The sequence below is a fragment of the Nerophis ophidion genome, linkage group LG08 (assembly GCF_033978795.1).
Source record: "Nerophis ophidion isolate RoL-2023_Sa linkage group LG08, RoL_Noph_v1.0, whole genome shotgun sequence".
NCBI classification, from domain to species: domain Eukaryota; kingdom Metazoa; phylum Chordata; class Actinopteri; order Syngnathiformes; family Syngnathidae; genus Nerophis; species Nerophis ophidion.
The window spans coordinates 77,547,030-77,572,871 of NC_084618.1; the positions used below are offsets into that span (position 1 = coordinate 77,547,030).

The 25,842-nt window shown below is 42.1% G+C and overlaps 1 protein-coding gene across 3 annotated transcripts in view; it reads right to left on the bottom strand.

The window, feature by feature from the left end:
• LOC133558409 (A disintegrin and metalloproteinase with thrombospondin motifs 14) overlaps positions 1 to 25,842 on the bottom strand; it is a 136,654-nt gene that overhangs the window by 110,121 nt on the left and 691 nt on the right. For all 3 annotated transcript variants that reach the window (XM_061909778.1, XM_061909777.1, XM_061909779.1), the window contains exons 2-3: positions 25,376 to 25,797; positions 1,569 to 1,725 (exon numbers count right to left, since the gene is read on the bottom strand). In XM_061909778.1, the coding sequence (XP_061765762.1) occupies positions 1,569 to 1,725; positions 25,376 to 25,797 (579 nt within the window). The remainder of the gene's footprint in view (positions 1 to 1,568; positions 1,726 to 25,375; positions 25,798 to 25,842) is intronic.

Consider the following 25,842-nt stretch of genomic DNA (forward strand, 5'->3'; position numbering starts at 1 on the left):
TGCCAGGGGTTCTGGGTATTTGTTCTGTTGTGTTTATGTTTTGTTACCGTGCGGATGTTCTCCCGAAATGTGTTTGTCATTCTTGTTTGGTGTGGGTTCACAGTGTGGCGCATATTTGTAACAGTGTTAAAGTTGTTTCTACGGCCACCCTCAGTGTGACTTGAATAGCTGTTGATCAAGTATGCCTTGCATTCACTTGTGTGTGTGTAAAGCCCTAGATATTATGTGATTGGGCCGGCACGCAAAGGCAGTGCCTTTAAGGTTTATTGGCGTTCTGAACTTCTCCCTACGTCCGTGTACACAGCGGTGTCTTAAAAAGTCATGAATTTTACTTTTTGAAACCGATACCGATAATTTTGAAACCAATACCGTTAATTTCTGATACTATCAATATACTGTTGTGAAGTGAAGTGAAGTGAATTTTATTTATATAGCGCTTTTTCTCTAGTGACTCAAAGCACTTTACATAGTGAAACCCAATATCTAAGTTACATTTAAACCAGTGTGGGTGGCACTGGGAGCAGGTGGGTAAAGTGTCTTGCCCAAGGACATAACGGCAGTGAGTAGGATGGTGTAAGCGGGGATCGAACCTGCAACCCTCAAGTTGCTGGCACGGCCGCTCAACCAACCGAGCTATACCTGTACACCCAAATGCAAATGAGATAAGCTCCAGCACCGACCGCGCCCCCGAAAGGGACAAGCGGTAGGAAATGGATGGATGGACATCAGTAAAACGAGGCATGATTACTTAGTAAACCATCTTGCACTCGTCCATTGTCATTTGAAGTTCCTTGGAGTAGGATTTGGAACCTCAGTCACGGAGAGTGGGAGGGGACTACAGAATTTTGACCGTGATTGCAGCACCATTTCTGGCCACATTACTACATATTGTGCTGATTGTGCTGAAAATTGTAATTTTCCTGAAGGAACTCTCCTGACAGAATAAATAAAGTACTATCTATCTATCTATCTATATGGCTACTTTAAAGGCCTACTGAAAGCCACTACTAGCGACCACGCAGTCTGATAGTTTATATATCAATGATGAAATATTAACATTGCAACACATGCCAATACGGCCTTTTTAGTTTACTAAATTACAATTTTAAATTTCCCGCGGAGTTTCTTGTGGAAAACGTCGCGGAATGATGACACGTGTTTGTGACGTTATTGGTTGGAGGGGACATACTAGCTCAGCACCACTTACGGCTAAAAGTAGTCTCTTTTCATCGCATAATTACACAGTAATTTGGACATCTGTGTTGCTGAATATTGTGCAATTTGTTCAATTAATAATGGAGACTATAAAGAAGAATGCTGTTGGTGGAAAACCGTGTATCGCAGCTGTCTTTAGCACCGAGACACAGCGGTTTTTCTTTGTTTGTTGTGAAGCTTTAACACAGAGCGGTCAAGCGAACATGTTGTGTGAAAACGAACACAAAATGAGACCTTTTGATCCTCTTTTTTTGTATATATGTTGTACCTGAAAGACAATTTTATGGCCGAGTGGTCAATGACGCTCTACCAGGCTTTTTTTTTTTCCATCTCCAATGCATCTGCAATTTTACCTTCATTGCGGAGAGTCTCCCCGCGTTGGCCAGCTTCCCGCTTGACGGCCGACCTGCGGTACACCACGTGCACGCGGCCCTTCACCTCCACATCCTGCTGGCCCTTCTCCAGGGGCTCGATGAAGAACTCGCCATGGTCGGTGCGGATCAAGCCTGCCTGGAAAGAAAGTTTGAAGGAGTTGAAGTAGGTCTTTTCACACTTCTTCGCATAATTAATCCAAGTGGCTGTCAAGATGGAGCGTTTGCGCTTTCTCTTTTTCCCCCTTCCTGACAAAAAGTTGCTTCGGCATAAAAGCATCAACCGAAAAGAAGATTCCACCCTTAAACGCCAATTTTAGCCTTTGTAACGGTTGATATAGTGGAGAAAATTGCTTGGAGATTTTCACAGTGTACACCACTTGACCCTTTTCACTTTCCACAATCAATCAATCAATCAATCAATGTTTATTTATATAGCCCCAAATCACAAATGTCTCAAAGGACTGCACAAATCATTACGACTACAACATCCTCGGAAGAACCCACAAAAGGGCAAGGAAAACTACACCCAGGGGGCAGGGAGAATTCACATCCAGTGGGACGCCAGTGACAATGCTGACTATGAGAAACCTTGGAGAGGACCTCAGATGTGGGCAACCCCCCCCCCTCTAGGGGACCGAAAGCAATGGATGTCGAGCGGGTCTAACATGATACTGTGAAAGTTCAATCCATAGTGGCTCCAAGACAGCAATGAGAGTCCCGTCCACAGGAAACCATCTCAAGCGGATCAGCAGCGTAGAGATGTCCCCAACCGATACAGGCCGAGCGGTCCATCCTGGGTCCCGACGAGCGGTCCATCCTGGGTCTCGACTCTGGACAGTCAGTACTTCATCCATGGTCATCGGACCGGACCCCCTCCACAAGGGAGGGGGGGACATAGGAGAAAGAAAAGAAGCGGCAGATCAACTGGTCTAAAAGGAGGTCTATTTAAAGGCTAGAGTATACAAATGAGTTTTAAGATGAGACTTAAATGCTTCTACTGAGGTAGCATCTCGAACTGTTACCGGGAGGGCATTCCAGAGTACTGGAGCCCGAACGGAAAACGCTCTATAGCCGCAGACTTTTTTTGAGCTCTAGGAATCACTAATAAGCGGAGTCTTTTGAACGCAGATTTCTTGCCGGGACATACGCTACAATACAATCGGCAAGATAGGCTGGAGCTAGGACCGTGTAGTATTTTATACGTAAGTAGTAAAACCTTAAAGTCACATCTTAAGTGCACAGGAAGCCAGTGCAGGTGAGCCAGTATAGGTATATATGTATGTATATATGTATATAAAGGTATATACAGTACAGGTATATATGTATGTATATATGTATATAAAGGTATATACAGTATAGGTATATATGTATGTATATATGTATATATAGGTATATACAGTACAGGCGTAATATGATCAAACTTTCTTGTTCTTGTCAAAAGTCTAGCAGCCGCATTTTGTACCAACTGTAATCTTTTAATGCTAGACATGGGGAGACCCGAAAATAATACGTTACAGTAATCGAGATGAGACGTAACAAACGCATGGATAATGATCTCAGCGTCTTTAGTGGACAAAATGGAGCTAATTTTAGCGATATTACGGAGATGAAAGAAGGCCGTTTTAGTAACGCTTTTAATGTGTGACTCAAAGAGAGAGTTGGGTCGAATATAATACCCAGATTTTTTACAGAGTCACCTTGTTTTATTATTTGGTTGTCAAATGTTAAAGCCCTGCAGTTTCCCCACAGGTTTGAACCTACCTCAAAAAAGCACCGGTCTATTCAGTATTTTATCCATCCATCTTATTCTGCTTATATAATATCGGGTTGCGGCGGGCAGCATTTCAATATATTTAAAATCACATATTGTTGCATTTGTATTATATTTGTTTAAAAAAATGTATCAGTGATGCTATACTGTCATCCCGCAACAGTCTTTCTGCACTAGTGTGCGTAATTGATTGTTTTTGGGCTTACAGCACATTCCGCACGGCAACGCTTCAGAGGATATTTAATTTCAATTGTATTCTCAGGAGGAACCAATCAAGCGCAGTTGAAGTATTGATTAGTTTGAGGAGCGTTTACGCCAAAACAAATTAAGAAAGATGCTGTCATTTCGCCTCCACTTTAGCTTACTTCATTAGCGACAAAGGACCGGCTGTTGGCTAATAATCACCAACAACACCTATGGTATTTTTTATTTGTTTTTGTCAAGTACCGTACTCACTCCAGAGCATACGTCGCACCGGCAGAAAATGCATAATGAAGAAGGAAAACAACACATATACTGTACGTCGCATTTTTGGGGGAAATTTATTTGATAAAATCCAACACCAAGAATAGACATTTGAAAGGCAATTAAAAAAAAAAATTAAGAATAGTGAACAACAGGCTGAATAAGTGTACGTTATATGACGTATAAATAAATCTAGCTCCAGCCTATCTTGCCGATTGTATTGTACCATATGTCCCGGCAAGAAATCTGCGTTCAAAGGACTTCGGTTTATTAGTGGTTCCCAAAGCCCAAAAAAAGTCTGCGGGCTATAGAGCGTTTTCCGTTCGGGCTCCAGTACTCTGGAATGCCCTCCCGGTAACAGTTCGAGATGCTACCTCAGTAGAAGCATTTAAGTCTCACCTTAAAACTCATTTGTATACTCTAGCCTTTAAATAGACTCCCTTTTTAGACCAGTTGATCTGCCGTTTCTTTTCTTTTTCTTCTATGTCCCACTCTCCCTTGTGGAGGGGGTCCGGTCCGATCCGGTGGCCATGTACTGCTTGCCTGTGTATCGGCTGGGGACATCTCTGCGATGCTGATCCGCCTCCGCTTGGGATGGTTTCCTGCTGGCTCCGCTGTGAACAGGACTCTCGCTGCTGTGTTGGATCCGCTTTGGACTGGACTCTCGCGACTGTGTTGGATCCATTACGGATTGAACTTTCACAGTATCATGTTAGACCCGCTCGACATCCATTGCTTTCCTCCTCTCCAAGGTTCTCATAGTCATCATTGTCACCGACGTCCCACTGGGTGTGAGTTTTCCTTGCCCTTATGTGGGCCTACCGAGGATGTCGTAGTGGTTTGTGTAGCCCTTTGAGACACTAGTGATTTAGGGCTATATAAGTAAACATTGATTGATTGATTGAACTGAGAAGGTGCCTGGTATGTAAACGTAACATATTATGGTAAGAGTCATTCAAATAACTATAACATATAGAACATGCTATACGTTTACCAAACAATCTGTCACTTCCAATCGATAAATCCCATGAACTCTTCTTCCTTGATGTCGCTTCTAAACAACTCTGCCAACTCCAAAGGTATGCGCCGCTTCCTCTTGTCGTTTTCTGCTGCATATTTCACTACATCCAGCTTGTAATCTGCAGTTCATGATTTCCTTTTCGGTCCAATTATTGTTCAGCCCATCTCAGTTTTTATAAATTACTGCCAACAATGAAATTATCCATTTTAAATAGCTACGGCAGTAGCATATAGATCATAGCAGTTAGCATTCCATGACCCACAATGCACTTCTGCCGTGACCCTCCCCCGCTGGATTCCTATTGGTTGACGTGTGTGTGACGATTGCTGACATTTTCTTCGTCTCTTCCGCCATTGAGATAAGTAATATTATTTGATATTTTGTAATCTGTAGTACATTATTTCCTTTTCGGTGCCATTTTTGTTCAGCACCTTCTCACTTTGTATAAGTTACCGCCAACGATGAAATGATACATTTTATTATCTACGGCAGTAGCATATAGCATATAGCAGTTAGCATTCCATGACCCACAATGCACTTCTGCCATGACCCTCCCCCGCCGATTTCTTATTGTTTGACGTGTGTGTGACGATTGCTGACATTTTCTTTGTCTCTTCCGCGAATAAGATAAATAATATTATTTGATATTTTACGGTAATGTGTTAATAATTTCACACATAAGTCGCTCCGGAGTATATGTCACACCCCCGGCCAAACTATGAAAAAAATTGCGACTTATAGTCCGAAAAATACGGTCCAGTAAATGAGATCAAATTATGTTACTATGATATTTATTCATATTGCATTCAACTTATTAAATGTATGTCTTATACATGAATAAATACAGTGACGGAATGGGATAGGACAGTGGTTCTCTACCTTTTTTTAGTGATGTACCCCCTGTGAACATTTTTTTAAATTCAAGTACCCCCTAATCAGAGCAAGCATTTTTGGTTCAAAAAAAGAGATAAAAAAAGTAAAATACAGCACTATGTCATCAGTGTCTGATTTATTAAATTGTAAAACAGTGCAAAATATTGCTCATTTGTAGTGGTCTTTCTTGAACTATTTGGAAAAAAAGATAAAAAATAACTAAAAACTTATTGATAAATAAACAAGTGATTCAATTGTTAAAAAATAAAGATTTCTACACATAGAAGTAATCATCAACTTAAAGTGCCCTCTTTGGAGATTGTAATAGAGATCCATCTGGATTCATGGACTTAATTCTAAACATTTCTTCACAAAAAAAGAAATCTTTAACATCAATATTTATGGAACATGTCCACAAAAAAATCTAGCTGTCAACACTGAATATTGCATTGTTGTATTTCTTTTCACAGTTTATGAACTTACATTCAAATTTTGTTGAAGTATCATTCAATAAATATATCTATAAAGGATTTTTGAATTGTTGTTATTTTTAGAATATTTAAAAAAAATCTCATGTACCCCTTGGCATACCTTCAAGTACCCCCAGGGGTACGCGTACCCCCATTTGAGAACCACTGGGATGGGATATGATAAGACTAAAAAAAAAGGAAAAAAACATGAAAACATCATAGAACTCAAAAAAGAGAGCTGATGCAACTGGCTGCCACTCCAGCAGCGTCATTTCTACATACAGCTACAAAAGTAAAACACAACCAAAAAAAGTATAAATAATACATATTGCTTACGTACATTCACACCCTTCTTAGATAAACAACGAAACAAGTACGGCATTCCAACACATACATACTGTACACTACATGTTCTAAACCATCATCTGCTGGGGGGGGGGGGGGGGGGGGGGGGGGGGGGGGGTACAGAGACGGCAACGGACCAGACTCCATCCTAGGCTGCCCACTAGCTCTTGGCCAACGTCCAGTTCGCGTGGATGGGCGAGAATCAGTGGGGCAACCATTTTCCCAAAATTCTCCCGATTTCCACCCAGACAACAATATTGGGGGCGTGCCTTAAAGGCACTGCCTTTAGCGTCCTCTCTCACCTGAAACCTTCACCCCATAACGTGCGGACCTGAGTGAGTACAGCCTGTTGTCTTGTCCGCTTTTCCTCCATACAAACAGCGTGCTGGCCCAGTCACATAACATCTACGGCTTTCCACACACACACAAACGTGAATGCAAAGCATACTTGGTAAACAACCATACATGTCACACTGGGGGTGGCCGTATAAACAAATTTAACACTGTTCCAAATATGCTCCACACTGTGATCCCACACCAAACAACAATGACAAACACATTTCGGGAGAACATCCGCACAGTAACACAACATAACAAATACCCCGAATCCCTTGCAGCACTAACTCTTCCGGGACGCTACAATATACAGCCTCCGCCCCATTCAACCTCAACCCTGCCCCCCCAATCCTGCCCACCTGCACGGCCCCTACCTGAATTTGGAGGTCTCAAGGTTAGCAAGTATGAAATAAAGTAAGGTTACACTTTTCAAAAAATGTGCTAACTTGACGCTAACATTTATTGGCTTTTCTATTATTTCTACTGATTAGCGCCGGCGGTTTTAATGACGATTTCAACACCTCCAAATTTGTCAATGAAAACGTCAACAAAGATGCATATTACAATCAAACAGCTGGTGCATAATAAGTATAATACTTACACTTTAACTAGAGATGTTCGATAATATTGGACTGGCGATATTATCGGCCGATAAATGCTTTAAAATGTAATATAGGAAATCCTCGGTATCGGTTTAAGAATGATTTGTATCAGTTTAGATAAAAAAATGTATGACTTTTTAAAACGCCGCTGTGTACACGGACGTAGGGAGAAATCCAGAACGCCAATAAACCTTAAAGGCACTACCTTTGCGTGCTGGCCCAATCACATAATATCTACGGCTAATCACACATACAAGTGAATTCATGCATATTTGATCAACAGCCATACATGTCACACTGAGGGTGGCCTTATAAACAACTTTAACACTGTTACAAATATGCGTCAAACTGTGAACCCACACCAAACAAGTATGTCAAACACATTTCGGGCGAACATCCGCACCGTAACACAACATAAACACAACAGAAAAAATACCCAGAACCCGTTGCAGCACCAACTCTTCCGGGACGCTACAATATACACCCCCGCTACCCTCTACCCAAAACCCCGCCCACTCCACCTCAACCTCCTTAGGCACTCTAAGGGAGAGCATGTCCCAAATTCCAAGCTGCTGTTTTGAGGCATGCTAAAAAAAAAATAATGCACTTTGTGACTTCAATAATAAATATGGCAGTGCCATTTTGGCATTTTTTTCCATAACTTGAGTTTATTTATTTTGGAAAAACTTGTTACATTGTTTAATGCATCCAGCGGGACATCACATCAAAAGTAGGCATAATAATGTGTTAATTCCATGACTGTATATATCGGTATCGGTTTATATTGGTATCGTAATTAAGAGTTGGACAATATCGGTAAACACTTTTTAGGGTGCAACAGAAAAAGTCTTGAACTTGCAACTGTAATTACAATTAAATGTCATACCGCATATAAGACTTATAAATGTGATAATATAGTAAGACATACCAACTGCACAGCAGTTAATGCAACAAGCTCATTCCAAAAAATGCAGTTCCCTTCAAGACTGATTCATCTGACAATATCACGGCCTGCTCGGGTAGGTAAATGGTAAAAGGGTTGTACTTGTATAGAGCTTTTCTACCCCTTTTTAAAGGAGCCCAAAGCGCTTTGACAGTATTTCCACATTCCCCATTCAAACAAACATTCACACACTGACTGGGGGAGCTGCCATGCAAGGCGTTCACCAGGACCCATCAGGAGCAAGGGTGAAGTGTCTTGCCCAAGGACACGACGGACGTGACGGGCGGCATAGCTCGGTTGGTAGAGTGGCCGTGCCAGCAACTTGAGGGTTGCAGGTTCAATTCCCGCTTCCGCCATTCTAGTCACTGCCGTTGTGTCCTTGGGCAAGGCACTTTACCCACCTGCTCCCAGTGCCACCCACACTGGTTTAAATGTAATTTAGATATTGGGTTTCACTATGTAAAGCGCTTTGAGTCATTAGAGAAAAGCGCTATATAAATATACTTCACTTCACTTCACTCCACTAGGATGGTAGAAGGTGGGGATTGAACCAGTAACCCTCAAATTACTGGCACAGCCACTCTACCAACTTCGCCACGCCGTCGCCGGTAGGTAGGTCAGAAAGAATGCCTCGGTTAAAGGTCCAATCCACACCTGCCAAGTTGAGCAAACATGGCTTTGTGATAACCTACAACACCTACGCCGCCTGGCAGAATGCATGATGGAAAAAGACAGAGGAATAACCCAAAAATTCGTAGCGTGGCAAGAAAGAACAATGTTTGCTGGGTAGAAAAGTAGAACGGCGTCTAAGCAGGAAATGCCAAGTGAGACTTCCTCTGTGTTCCGCCGGGAAAGGGACTTAAGGCGGTGGAAGGAACGCAAAGCTGCAGAAAAGCGGGGAAACATCTGGCGAGTAAACACAAGCAGACACGGTAAAGATGAGCCTTGCTGTCTTCAGGGCCGTAGGAGACAACAAAAGCGAGAGGAGGAGGACAAACGCTTGGAAAAACGATTAAAGCATGACTGGGTGATGGGAAAAGAGATTGATTCAGAACATGGATGGAAGGATGGAGCAATGGACCGACGGGATGGATGATTGGACAAAAAAGATGAGTATGAATTCATGAGAAAAATGAAGGATGAATGGGGCTAGCATGAATTGATTAACGTGGACCCCGACTTAAACAAGTTGAAAAACGTATTCATGTGTTACCATTTAGTGGTCAATTGTACGGAATATGTACTGCTCTGTGCAATCTACTAATAAAAGTATCAATCAATCAATTAATCAATCTGTCAATCGAGGGTTGGAATGCGTAACAGAATACTCGAACTAGCGGCTAGTATGAATGACAGTTGACTGATGTTGCCCTGTGTGTCATCAACGTGAGCGCTTGAGCTAAAAGACATGACCTCGCTACGAAGACAGTACAGAAGAACCCCTTGGTTAAGTCGGATTCCTCGGATTGACTGACATCGGCGGTGGTTGATGTAACAGAACATAGCGGTTTACTGATGGACGATCAAACTTCTACATTGAAGCTTCGAAGTCTGCCAGTTAGCAAAATAAGTCAAAAAGTTATTGGCGGATTTTCATTAATCGTTTTAGAAAATGGAACAATTCTACTATGCTATCTACGTTTACGTTTCTGTGTGTATAGAGAATACGACAGTGGATGACTGGCAAAAGTGTTAAAGGCCTACTGAAATGAGATTTTCTTATATAAACGGGGATAGCAGGTCCATTCTATGTGTCATACTTGATCCTTTCGCGATATTGCCAAATTTTTGCTGAAAGGATTTAGTAGAGAACATCGACGATAAAGTTTGCAACTTTTGGTGCTGATAAAAAAGCCTTGCCTTTACCGGAAGTCGCAGACGATGACATCACAAGGGTGAGGGCTCCTCACGTCCTCACATTGTTTATAAAGGGAGCCTCCAGCAGCAAGAGCTATTCGGACAGAGAAAACGACAATTTCCCCATTAATTTGAGCGAGGATGAAAGATTTGTGGATGATGATATTGACAGCGAAGGACTAGAAAAAAAAAAGGATTCAGATGTTTTTAGACACATTTACTATGATAATTCTGGGAAATCCCTTATCTTTCTATTGTGTTGCTAGTGTTTTAGTGAGATTAAATAGTACCTGATAGTCGGAGGGGTGTGTCCACGGGTGTCTGAGGGAAGTCGACGGCAGATACAAGGACGGCGCAAACTCCACAGATCTCCGGTAAAAGGCAACTTTTTAACACAATTTTCTCACCGAAACCTGCCAATTGACAAGTGGTCGGGAACCATGTTCGCTTGACCGCTCTGATCCATAGTAAAGCTTCACCTCCGGGAATTCTAAACAAGGAATCACCGTGTGTTTGTGTGGCTAAAGGCTAAAGCTTACTAACTCCATCTTTCTACTTTGACTTCTCCATTATTAATTGAACAAATTGCAAAAGATTCAGCAACACAGATGTCCAAAATACTGTTTAATTGCACGATGAAAAGAGACGACTTTTAGCCGCAAATAGTGCTGCGCTAATATTTCCTGACAGTCCGTGACATCACGCGCACGCGTCATCATTCCGCGACGTTTTCACCAAGAAACTCCGCGGGAAATTTAAAACTGCAATTTAGTAAACTAACTCGGCCGTATTGGCATGTGTTGCAATGTTAATATTTCATCATTGATATATAAACTATCAGACTGCGTGGTCGGTAGTAGTGGCTTTCAGTAGGCCTTTAAATATATTTATTTCATTGCGCGGATTTTCATATAACTTTTAGGAAATGTCAGAAATAGAATAAGGAACAAATGAATACATTTTGGGGTTGATCATTTTTACAATGTTACCTTACGTTTACGTCATAAGCTTCAACTTCTGTCCACCTCCATCCACAGAGGCAAAGTTAGTGGATGACTGACAAGAGGCTTCACTCTGTTTTGTTCATCCCACCATAGATAGCTTAAAAAGTTGGGAGTGGATTTTTCTTAAACTTTCGGAATATTTCTTTAAACGGTGTAAGGAACAGTATCGACCATAGCTGGCTTGTCACCGTCAACGGCAGGTGTGTTGATGTAAGCAAGGGTCTTATAAAGATGGTTATGGAGAAAGCCCCATCATCAAACTACAGCCGTCAGGTACGATCTCAAAGACAAACAATTTTAGCCTTCACAATAAAAGCGCTGTGCTGACAAGAATGTAAGTCAAAGTATTTAGTAAGTTTATAATATTATTTATAGGAAAGAACAATTGATGTCTAAAGAATGGGCTACTGTTTATAATAATAATTGATATATTGCTTGTGTTTGTTGAAAAATACATGAAAAGAGGACCTTTCAAAAATAAACGCATATTTATTTGCAATGTAAAAGGTATTTTTATTATTATTATTTTCCAAATAGATTCAGCCATACATTGAACTTTTACCTCTTGGTAGTACTGGCACAAAATAGTAGTCTACCAGTTCGCTAGGACAAAAGGCCTCTCTGCTCCGCTCTGACAACCATACTGTTTCTTTCACAGCTTTGCCTACAAAAAGCAAGTGACGACATTCACTTCCTGTAGATGGTCCAGTTTGATCATCTTCTCTGCGCTCCACCGGAGCCGTACCCGACAATGGCGGGGCCTATCTGAGGACCTCACAAAATGATCTACTATCTGTATTTGTTTTTTTCTGAGGGTTTACCAGGTTTGAAAAGTTGCAAAAGAGAATTGTTTACTTTTGGGGTTCACAATTTGTAGCATATTGGCTATCATACAAAAAACAATAAACCAGATGTGACTATGAAAATCTTTAGTCAATCCTACATAGAACAGTTCATGGGGAAAAATTTGAACACGTCGGGGGCGTGTGTTGCCCTGATAATTATTCAGTTCGGATCATGTAGTTCCAATCATACACGTGCACGTCGTGAGCCTAGTATTTCATAGAAATACCAAATCTACTGTTAAATATCATGGAAATTGACATGAAAGTAACTGAAATACTGTCATTTGTGATTTCAACACCTCTAAATTTGTTAATGAAAAGTACAACTAACATGCACTTTACAATCTAACAGCTGGTACGTAATAAATACAATACTTACAGTATTGACATTTTTAGGGCACAACAAAAACCAACAGTCAGTAAAGACTAAACTGACTAGCCAACACAAACCAGAAACTACACACTACTGCCATCTAATGTCTTTGACTTGGAACTGTATTTGCAAATTCATATATATGTATAAATGTGTGTGTGTGTGCGTGTGTATATATTTACACACACACACACACACCCACACATATACTTATGTATATACAGTACATACATACATATATATATACATATATATGTATGTATATATATACACATAAATACATACATATACACACACACACACATAAATATGTATATACATCCATCCATCCATCCATACATACACATACATATACATTTTTATGTATGTATATATACACATACATACATATATATACATATGTATGTGTATATATACACACATACATACATATACACATACATACATATTATATATGTGTGTATATATACACATATATATGTATGCATATATACATACATACACACAAATATATATGTATGCATATATACATACATACATACATTATATGTGTGTGTATGTATGTATATTTATTATATACATACATACTTACATACATATACATGTATATCCACATATATACATACATACACACATAAATATGTGTATGATATATACACACATACATACATATATATAAATATATATATATATATATATGATATACATACATTCATATACATATGTATGTATGTATATCCATTTTCTACCGCTTGTGTTTTGGGGTTTTGGGGGGTGCTGGAGCCTTTCTCAGCTGCATTCGGGCGGAAGGCGGGGTACACCCTTGACAAGTCGCCCCTCATTGCAGGGCCAACACAGGTAGATGGACAACATTCGCACTAACATTCACACACGAGGGCCAATTTAGTGTTGCCAATCAACCTATCCCCAGCTGCATGTCTTTGGAGGTGGTGGTAAGCCGGAGTATCCGGAGGGAACCCACGCAGTCACGGGGATGTGAAACTAAAAAAAGTAAGATTGCCTAATGGAAAACAGGCTGGCACGAAACAAAACAAAAAATAAAGGTGCAGCAAAATAATGAATCCAACAAGAAGTAAAAGTAAAATAGAAGCACCAGGAAAGGAAATTATACAAAACACTGGAAAATAGCAAACAAAGTCAAAACCGTGAGATCTCACACTCTTTATCAAAGTGCTGGCACTCATAACTTTCTTTGGCCCAATGGTGGATAATTTTGCAGTCATTCTCAATTGAAAAAAATACAACAACAGAGACCTGCGGTACTTTGTTTGGACACTCTCTTCCGCGAGCAAACAGACCCCTTTGGCCTTTTGATACCCGGAGTGGGGCGTCTGAGGCACCACCGTGTACAGTAAGAGTCTCAGTCAGTGGAGGACGCTGACAGTAAAAAGCAAAGTTAGCACTACAGCTCACCAGAGCACTAAATTCCACACTCTGCCTCCAGAAACTTTGAAGGCTGATATTTACTGTGTGTAATTTCACTACGAAGACTCTGCCAAGCAGCCGGCAAACTTGGAAACAAATTGAGGCGAAAAGCAGAGGGAGTCTGCGAAAGAAAAAAAAAAACAACCTATAAATATATGTATATAAAAAAAAACATACATGAATCTTGCCTGGAAGCAAATACAGCTGTGAAGTTTGAACGGAGGCGAGACTGGAGAAAATCAAAGGAAGCGTGGGATAGAGGCGCTTTGGCTAGGTTTCATGAGGAGATGGTGTTGCTTTACCCAGCAGGCACAAGACATTGAAACAACGTTGAGAACTTGTTGAATTAGGTCCTGATGTTGAGCAACTCAAACCTAACGTTGGAACAACATGCTTTTTGACGATGTTTAATCAATGTTGGTTTCGGATGTTGATTTGACCACTGAATTTTAGTCATTTCCCAACCAATATTTTACAACACAAATACAATGTTGGAATAACATTCTTTTTAACAACGTTTATTCAGTGTCAGGTTGTGATGTCGATTACCCTATCAACAATGTGGATCCAACGTTAGACCTCAACGTAGTCTCAATTTACAAACACAACTATTTTGCAACAATGTTTCAGCCTTCCCGGTAAGGTTTATTCAGGTGTACTGGAGAGGAGGCTATGCCGGATAGTTGAACCTCGGTTTCAGGAGGAACAGTGTGGTTTTCGTCCTGGTCGTGGAACTGTGGATCAGCTCTATACTCTCGGCAGGGTTCTTGAGGGTGCATGGGAGTTTGCCCAACCAGTCTACATGTGCTTTGTGGACTTGGAGAAGGCATTGGACCGTGTCCCTCGGGAAGTCCTGTGAGGAGTGCTCAGAGAGTATGGGGTATCGGACTGTCTTATTGTGGCGGTCCACTCCCTGTATGATCAGTGTCACAGCTTGGTCCGCATTGCCGGCAGTAAGTCGGACACGTTTCCAGTGAGGGTTGGACTCCGCCAAGGCTGTCCTTTGTCACCGATTCTGTTCATAACTTTTATGGACAGAATTTCTGGGCGCAGTCAAGGCATTGAGGGGATCCAGTTTGGTGGCTGCAAGATTCGGTCATGATGTGGTCCTGATGGCTTCATCTGGCCAGGATCTTCAGCTCTCACTGGATCGGTTCGCAGCAGAGTGTGACCGGGATGAGAATCAGCACCTCCAAGTCCGAGTCCATGGTTCTCGCCCGGAAAAGGGTGGAGTGCCACCTCCGGGTTGGTGAGGAGACCCTGCCCCAAGTGGAGGAGTTCAAGTACCTCGGAGTCTTGTTCACGAGTGAGGGAAGAGTGGATCGTGAGATCGACAGGCGGATCGGTGCGGCGTCTTCAGTAATGCGGACGTTGTATCGATCCGTTGCGGTGAAGAAGGAGCTGAGCCGGAAGGCAAAGGTCTCAATTTACCAGTCGATCTATGTTCCCATCCTCGCCTATGGTCCTGAGTTTTGGATTATGACCATAAGGACAAGATCTCGGGTACAAACAGCCGAAATGAGCTTCCTCCACCGGGTGGTGGGTCTCTCCTTTAGAGATAGGTTGAGTGGCTCTGCAATCCGGGAGGAGCTCAAAGTAAAGCCGCTGTTCCTCCACATCGAAAAGAGCCAGATGAGGTGGTTCGGGCATCTGGTCAGGATGCCACCCGAATGCCTCCCGAGGGAGGTGTTTAGGGCGCGTCTGACCTGAAGGAGGCCACGGGGAAGACCCAGGACACGTTGGGAAACCTATGTCTCCCGGCTGGCCTGGGAACGCCTCAGGATTCCCTGGGAAGAGCTGGACAAAGTGGCTGGGGAGAAGGAAGTCTGGGCTTCCCTGCTTAGGCTGCTGCCCCCGCAACCCGACCTTGGAAAAGCGGAAGAAGATGGATGGATGGATAGATAATGCAATTACTTCCTAAAGAGTCATAAATAACTATAACTATAAACTTTTTTAAATTAATTTTCCAAACACTGCTAATAGCATAACACAAAAAAGCAAACTCCACACTAAGAAGCCTGGGCGTCAGAATCGTAGAAAATATGAGTCGCCACTCGGATGAGGATCGATTTTTAGCGGCACGCTCCATTTAAATCTGCAATTTGATCTTGAAACTGCGAGCCAAAGCGCCAGCCAAAATAGCCGCGGGCGCTAAGGCGTTAATGGCTGCTGGAGGTTTCGGCCTTGCAGTTGGAATGAGCTAAGATTAGTGGTTGCTGTTGGCCACGTCGGATCAATTCAAAAAACGTCCTCTTGAAATATCACAAAAAAGCGGTAGACTAAGACCAGTCCTGTGCGGAACATCAACCCTGAAAACACAGCAGTTCACCTTCCGGCTTACTGTTGCTAAGAGGCCCCGTCTCCTTTTAGACCAACGCTCACCATAAATAGCGCCCTCATTGTCCAGCCGCTCACGTTCCTGTCATACGTGTCATTCAATCATCCGCGTCATTTCCAGGGCCGAAAAAACAGCTGCGGCGCTATTCACAGAACACAAGCAGACATTACTAATCGCACCGTGCTATCACGCCTCCGGAATGTCTGCAATCATCCAACTTGATGAGCTACGAAGTGATGTTGTGATTTACTTGTTAGGAAATCCTCTCTGCAGGAGGTGTCTGGCATCATTTTCTTTCTCATTCCCACCTGCAAGTGTGATGTGTATCTTTAAAAAAAAAAAAAAAGGCATGCACCCCGCATGCATCGCTCATTAGACTAAATAGTTGGCCTTCAAACGCTTTTAAAAAAAGGTCCGAGCGTGCACAGGCAGGTCCGTGTTTGTGTTGGCGTGGATGCGGAGGAAACACGTGGGCCATTTTCCACTTGTACCAGTCCAGACTGAAGGGGTTAGCTTGGCGGCAACTATCGGCTAAAACAGGTCACCAACAGGTTCACACCTCGGTCCCCTAAAGGAACGATAATGGACTCGCAGGTGAAAGGCCCTTCACAAGGAACATCACGGTACCTCGGTTTTTGTGGTAATCCCTTCCAAAAGTTTGGATGAAAACTAAAATAATTACTTAAAATTATCCAAAAAGTCAAATTGCACTGGTACATGGTGTAACACACTATAATGGGTGGTATAATTATTAGTAATATATCCTGCTGCCAGTTATTAATGACAACCACCACCTTGCGTTGATAGCCATTTAAATATATAAAATCAACTTAAATATTCAAAGACGTCAAAGGGTACTAGTACGTGCTGTAATGGGTGGTATAATTATTAGTAATATATCCTGCTGCCGGTTATTAATGACAACCACCACCTTGCATTGATAGCCATTTAAATATACACAATCACCTTAAATATTCAAAGAAGTCAAAGGGTACTGGTACATGCTATAATGAGTGGAATAATTATTAGTAATATATCCTGCTGCCAGTTATTAATGACAACCACCACCTTGCATTGATAGCCATTTAAATATACACAATCACCTTAAATATTCAAAGAAGTCAAAGGGTACTGGTACATGCTATAATGAGTGGAATAATTATTAGTAATATATCCTGCTGCCAGTTATTAATGACAACCACCACCTTGCATTGATAGCCATTTAAATATACACAATCACCTTAAATATTCAAAGAAGTCAAAGGGTACTGGTACATGCTATAATGAGTGGAATAATTATTAGTAATATATCCTGCTGCCAGTTATTAATGACAACCACCACCTTGCATTGAGAGCCATTTAAATATACACAATCACCTTAAATATTCAAAAAAGTCAAAGGGCACTGATACGCGCTATAATGGGTGGTATAATTATTAGTAATATATCCTGCTGCCAGTTATTAATGACACTCACCACCTTGCATTAATAGCCATTTAAATGTACACAATTACCTTAACTATTCAAAAAAGTCAAAGGGTACTGGTACGTGCTATAATGAGTTGTATAATTATTAGTAATATATCCTGCTGCCAGTTATTAATGACAACCACCACCTTACATTGATAGCCATTTAAATATACACAATCACCTTAAATATTCAAAAAAGTCAAAGGGTACTGGTACACACTATAATGGGTGGTATAATTGCTATTACTATATCCTGCTGCCAGTTATTAATGACAACCACCAACTTGCATTGATAGCCATTTAAATATACACAATCACCTTAAATATTCAAAAAAGTCAAAGGGTACTGGTACGTGCTATAATGGGTGGTATAATTATTAGTAATATATCCTGCTGCCAGTTATTAATGACAACCACCACCTTGCAATGATAGTCATTTAAATATACACAATCACCTTAAATATTCAAAAAAGTCAAAGGGTACTGGTACGTGCTATAATGCGTGGTATAAATACTGGTAATATATCCTGCTACCAGTTATTAACGACAATCACCACCTTGCATAAATAACTATTGGCAAGATGAATGATTACACCGATTATACGGCACATATGTAGGTTGCGCAAGCAAACATATACCGCGGATTTTGACTTAACCTTTATTGTCTGTCACAGAACAGAAATTCAGACTTTGCAACTTATTTTGAGTCTTTCTGTTCATTTCCATTATGCAAGGTGGCGATGTCGTTAATTACTGGCGAGGGTAGAGATTGCTTCGATTATACGGTGCGGGTGTTTTGTGCATGTGCATGAGCGAGCACGTAAAGCCGACTTGACTTAGTGGCTCACTAAATGATTTAACTCTCTCCTTCCGCCAGTTATTAATGACAACCACCACCTTGCAGCATTAATAGCCATTTAAATAAACACAATCACTTACAAAAAAAAAAATGTCAAAGGACACTTGTAGTATTAGTAATATCACCTCCTGCCAGTTAATAATGACAATCACCACTGTGCATAAATAACCCAACCATCCATCTATTTTCTACCGCTTCTTCCCTTTGGGGTCGCGGGGAGCGCTGGAGCCTATCTTAGCAACAATTGGGCAGAAGGCGGTGTATACCCTGGACAAGTCGCCACCTCATCGCAGGCATAAATAACCATTTAACTAATCACAGTGACTCCAAAAAAATGATGCAAAGAGTCAAAACGCACTGGTAGCTGGTGTAACATGGTGTAGTGGGTAGTATAATAATCATGCTCTCACTTCACGCCAGTTATTAATGACAACCACCACCTTGCATTAAAAAATCCATTTAAATATAGGCAATCACTTTAAATATTCAAAAGAGTCAAAGGGTATACGTACGTGCTATAGTGGGTAGTATAATTATTAGTAATATATCCTCCTGCCAGTTATTAATGACAATCGCCACCTTGCATAAATAACCATTTAACTAAATGATTTAACACCCTCCTTCCGCCAGTTATTAATGACAACCACCGCCTTGCAGGATTGATAGCCATTTAAATAAACACAATCACTTAAAAAAAAAAAAATCAAATGATACTGGTAGTATTAATATAACTAATATCTCCTCCTGCCAGTTATTAATGGCAATCACCACTTTGCATAAATAACCCTTTAACTAATTACAGTGACTCCCAAAAAATTATGCAAAGAGTCAAAGCGTACTGGTACCTGGTGTAATGTAGCGTAGTGGTTAGTATAATTATCATGCTCCCTACTCTCACCAGTTATCAATGACAACCACCACCTTGCATGACTAGCCATTTAAATATACAAAATCACTTAAAATAACCCAAGAGTCAAAGGGTGCTGGTATGTTGTATAATGGGTAGTATAATTATTTGTAATAAATCCTCCTGTCAGTTATTAATGACAATCACCACCTAGCATAAATAACTACTTAACTAAATACAATGACTCGAAAAAATGACGCAAGAAGACAAAGCACATTGGTACATGGTGTTACGTGGTGTAGTAGGTAGTATAATTGTCATGCTCTCTCCTCCCGCCAGTTATTAATCTCAACTACCACCTTGCAGCATTATTAGCCATTTAGATAAACACAATCTCTTAAAAAAAAAAATCAAAGGACACTGGTATGTGTCATAATTGGCATTATTGGAATAAGTAATATCTGCTCCCACCAGTGAATAATGACAATCACCACTTTGCATAAATAACCATTTAACTAATTACAGTGACTTCAAAAAAAGATACAAAGAGTAAAAACGCACTGGTACATGGTGTAACGTGGTATAGTGGGTAATATAATTCTCATGCTATCTCCTCCCACCAGTTATTAATGACAAATTCCACCTTGCATTAATAGCCATTTATATATACACAATCACTTAAAATAATTTAAAAAGTTAATGGGTACTGGTCCAATGGGTAGAATAGGTATTCGTAATATCTCCTCCTGACAGTTATTAATGACCATCATCACCTTACATAAACAACCATTTAACTAAATACCATGCATGTTCGAAATAAACTCAAACTTAACACAACCGTGACTCAAAAAAATTCTAAAAGTCAAAGGGTTATTTTACTTGGTGTAATAGGTAGTATAACTATAACGCTCTCTCCTCCCGCCAGTTAATGACAACCAACACTTTGCATAACTAATAATTTGAATAAATAAAAATGGTGCAAAAAGTCAAAGGGTACTAGTACGTTGTATAATGGGCAGCGTACTTATTGTGATCCCTCCTCCTGACAGTTAATAATGACAACAACCACCTATGAAAAAAAGTCAAAGGGTACTGGTACATCGTATAATCATGGGTGATATACCTATCCTGATCTCGTCTTCTGCCAGTTTTTAATGATATTTTTAACTTGCGTAGAACATAAACTTGCTTGCACACGCGCCATATCATTCCGCTGATTGCGTCTTTTTGCCAGTTCTTAATGACAACCACCACCTTGTATAATTTAAACAAATATGCTCACTGAGTCTGTGTTGTATATTCGACGCAACCTCTCCTCTCACCAGTTACTGAATGACTGCCACCTTGCATAATAAAAATTAAAAGAAAGACTCAAAATAAGTTACATGCACACGCGAACACTGATATGAGCTGTAGAATCAGTACGATTGCTTCTCTCACCAGTTTTTAACAACAACCACCACCATGAGTAATAGAAACAAACAGAAAGTCTTGAGATGAGTCAGGAAATCAAAGCCCACAATTTGCTTGCTGAAGCACAACTAAGTCTAAGTCTGTGTCCCATAATCAATGAAAGCGCTCCTCTCTGCGGTTATTAATGACAACAGCCACCATGCATAATAAAAATGAACAAAAAACACTTAAAAAATGAGCCACAAAGTCAAGTCGGCTTTATGTGCTCGCTCATGCACAAAACACCTGTCGACGCAGTATCTACCCTCGCCAGTTATTAACGACGTCGCCATCTTACATATTGGAATTGAACAGAAAGACTCAAAATAAGCCGCAAAGTCTGAATTTCTGTTCTGTGACAGACAATAAAGGTTAAGTCAAAATCCGCGGTATATGTTTGCTTGCGCAACTTACATATATGCCGTATAATCAGTGTGATCATTCATCTTGCCAGTTATTCACGACAACCGCCACCTTGCAAAACATAAATGAACAGAAAGACTCAAAATAAGCCACAAAATCTGAAATGATGTTCTTTAACAAATAATAATCGTTAAAGATGACGTAAACGTTGGCGATATATGCTTGATAATACGCTACATATGTGTCGAATAATCAGTTCCGTCGCTCCTCTCGCCATTTATTTGTGACAACAGCCACCTCGCATACTGGAAATTAAAATAAAACCTCAAAATACATCACAGCGCTGGTGGTATACGCTCTCTTGTGCATGAACACAGTTTTGCCACTGCTCCTTCTACCAGTTATAAATGATAGCCACCGCCTTTCACAATGGAAATGAATTGGGTGTTTTTCCCAATCATGCTAAATTACAAAGAAATCCACAGGAAGTTGACATCTGCCAAGGAAGAGTGTGCTTCAGCGACTAAGATGGGCTTTATCCGGATCGGCACCAAAGCAGACTTTACTGCTGGAGCCTATCTCAGCTGCATTCGGGCAGAAGGCGAGGTACACCCTGGACAAGTCGCCAACTCATTGCAGGGCCAACACGGATAGACAGACAACATTCGCACTCACATTCACACACGAGGGCCAGTTCAGTGTTGCCAATCAACCTATCCCCAGGTGCATGTTTTTGGAGGTGGGGGGAAGCCAGAGGATCCAGAGGGAACCCACGAAGTCACGGGGATGTGAAACTAAAAAGGTAAGATTGCCTAATGGAAAACAGGTGGGCTGCCATGAAACAAAACAAAAAGTAAAGGTGCAGCAAGACAATGAATCCAACAAGAAGCAAAATCAAAATAGAAGCAACAGGACAGGAAATGATACAAAACACTGGAAAATAGCAAACACAGTCAAAATTGTGACACATCACACTCTTTATCAAAGTGCTGGCACTCATAACTTTCTTTGGCCCTATGGTGGATAATGTTGCAGTCATTCTCAAATGAAAAAAATATAACAACAGAGGGGCTTCACGGTGGCAGAGGGGTTAGTGCGTCTGCCTCACAATACAAAGGTCCTGGGTAGTCAGGGTTCAATCCCGGGCTTTGGATCTTTCTGTGTGGAGTTTGCATGTCCTTCCCGTGAATGCGTGGGTTCCCTCCGGGTACTCCGGCTTCCTCCCACCTCCAAAGACATGCACCTGGGGATAGGTTGATTGGCAACACTAAATTGGCCCTAGTGTGTGAATATGAGTGTTTAGTTGTCTGTCTATCTGTGTTGGCCCTGCGATGAGATGGCGACTTGTCCAGGGTGTACTCCGCCTTCCGCCCGATTGTAGCGGAGATGGGCACCAGCGCCCCCCCCCCCTGCCACCCCAAAAGGGAATAAGCGGTAGAAAATGAATGGATGGATGGGTGTGAATGTGAGTGTGAATGTTGTCCGTCTATCTATGTTGGCCCTGCGATGAGGTGGCGACTTGTCCATGGTGTACACCGCCTTCCGCCCGATTGTAGCTGAGATATAGGCACCAGGGCTCCCCGCGACCCCAAAAGGAATAAGCGGTAGGAAATGGATGGATGGACAACAACAGAGACCTGCGGTACTTAGTTTGAACACTATTCCGCGAGCAAACAGACCCCTTTGGCCGTTTGATACCCGGAGTGGCACCACCGTGTACAGCAGGGGTCGGCAACCTGCGGCTCTTTAGCGCCGCCCTAGTGGCTCTCGGGAGCTTTTTCAAAAATATATGAAAAATGGAAATGATGAGGGGGAAAAAAACATATTTTTTGTTTTAATTTGGTTTCTATAGGAAGACAAACATGACACAAACCTCCCTAATTGCTATCAAGCACACTGTTTATATCAAACATGCTTCACTGATTCGAGTATTTGGCGAGCGCCGTCTTGTCCTACTATCTTTGGCGGTCCTTGAACTCACCCTAGTTTGTTTACATGCATAACTTTCTCCGACTTTCTAGGACGTGTTTCATGCCACTTCTTTTCCTGTCTCAATTTGTCCACCAAACTTATAACGTTGCGCATGTATGCACAAAGGTGAGTTTTGTTGATGTTATTGACCTGTGTGGAGTTTGCTAATCAGACATATTTGGTCACTGCATGTCTGTAAGCTAATCGATGCTAACATGCTATTTAGGCTAGCTGTATGTATATCCTTACGCCTCATTTGTAGCTATATTTGAGCTCATTTAGTTTCCTTTAAAGGCCTCCTGAAATGAGATTTACTTATTTAAACGGGGATAGCAGGTCCATTATATGTGTCATACTTGAATATTTTGCGATGTTGCCATATTTTTGCTGAAAGGATATAGTAGAGAACATCCACGATAAAGTTCCCAACTTTCGGTGCTAAGAGAAAAGCCCTGCCTCTACCGGAAGTCGCAAACGATGACGTCACATGTTTGATGGCTCTTCACATCCTCACATTGTTTTTAATGGGGGCCTCCAACAAAAAGTGCTATTCGGACCGAGAAAACGACAATTTCCCCATTAATTTGAGCGAGGATGAAAGATTTGTGGATGAGGATAGCGAGAGTGAAGGACTAGAAAAAAAAAAGTTAAAAAAAAAAAATGCGATTGCATTGGGACGGATTCTGATGTTTTTAGACACATTTACTAGGTTAATTCTGGGAAATCCCTTATCTTTCTATTGTGTTGCTAGTGTTTTAGTGAGTTTAATATTACCTGATAGTCGGAAGGGTGTTTCCACAGGTGTCTTGACGCGCAGTGTCTCAGGGGACTCGACGGCAGCTATGGACGGCACAAGCTCAGCTTTCCTCCGGTAAGAACTGACTTTTTAACCACAATTTTCTCACCGAAACCTGCTGGTTGAAATTCGGTCGGGATCCATGTTCTCTTGACCGCGCTCGGATCCATAGTAAAGTTTCCCCTCCAGGAATTTTAAACAAGGAATCACCGTGTGTTTGTGTGGCGAAAGGCTCAAGCTTCCCAACTCCATCTTTCTACTGTGCCTTCTCCAATATTAATTGAACAAAATGCAAAAGATTTAGCAACACAGATGTCCAAAATACTGTTTAATTATGCCGTTAAAGCGGACGACTTCTAGCTGTGTGTGTGACGTGTTGCGTACACGTCATCATTACACGACGTTTCGAAGACGAAACTCCCGGGAAATTTAAAATTGTAAATTAGTAAACTAAAAAGGCCGTATTGGCATGTGTTGCAATGTTAATATTTCATCATTGATATATAAACTATCAGGTGGTTAGTAGTGGCTTTCAGTAGGCCTTTAAGTCCCCATAATTAAATGTATATCTCATGACACACTATCTGTATGCAATATGGCTTTTAACATTTTGCGGCTCCAGCCAGATTTGTTTTTGTATTTTTGGTCCAATATGGCTCTTTCAACATTTTGGGTTGCCGACCCCTGGTGTACAGTACGAGTCTCAGTCAGTGGAGGACGCCAAAGCGGAGCTTACTACTCTAATCAGGGGCGCCGGAAAGGGGGGGGGTAAAGAAGACGGATTCTAGGGGCCCATGACGGAGGGGCCCTATCCATCCATCCATTTCCTACCGCTTATTCCCTTTTGGGGGTCGCGGGGGGGCGCTGGCGCCTATCTCAGCTACAATCGGGCGGAAGGCGGGGTACACCCTGGACAAGTCGCCACCTCACCGCAGGGCCAACACTGATAGACAGACAACATTCACACACTAGGGCCAATTTAGTGTTGCCAATCAACCTATCCCCAGGTGCATGTCTTTGGAAGTGGGAGGAAGCCGGAGTACCCGGAGGGAACCCACGCAGTCACGGGGAGAACATGCAAACTCCACACAGAAAGATCCCGAGCCTGGATTTGAACCCAGGACTGCAGGACCTTCGTATTGTGAGGCAGACGCACTAACCCCTCTGGCACCGTGAAGCCCGGAGGGGCCCTAATGATGATGAAATTATAATACAGAAGGGTCCTGTAAAGATACAGGGGGCCCGTAAAGATTATTTTCATGGGGCCCAAAATCCCCTCGCGGCGCCCCTGACTCTAATCATGTCAACCAACAAAAACGAGGCCACGTCGAGCACATACCAGTCCGTCGCAGTTGCTGATGGCCACTGCGGCGTGGGGCATGTCGCTCACGTCCCCGGTGAAGACGCAATCCCTATGCAAGCGCTCCTTGGCCTTGCCCTCGAAGTCCTCCTGCCACTCCACAAAGGCCCCCGGGGCCACCAGCTTCCTGTTGGCCCTCAGCCGGAGGTGCAACTCCTTGCCGAAGACGGTCACGTTGAAAAACAAGCGCTGGGCCGAGCCGGGGGCCAGCGAGGGCATCTCCGGGGCGCCGCGGGTCAGCCTCCGCCTCCCGGCGGTCCTCCTCCTCCTGCGGCCGGCGTCGGCGTCTCCATCCTCCGGGGCGCCGCCGGTGGAGAGCAGGTGAGACATGAAGCGGCCGTGGGAGTCGGTGCTGAACGGCACGATGAGACCGTACTCGCTCAGCTTGCCAGAGAGCTTGTCTGGTGGGACAGAGACGGCGGCAAGTGAGTGACACATTCCACAGG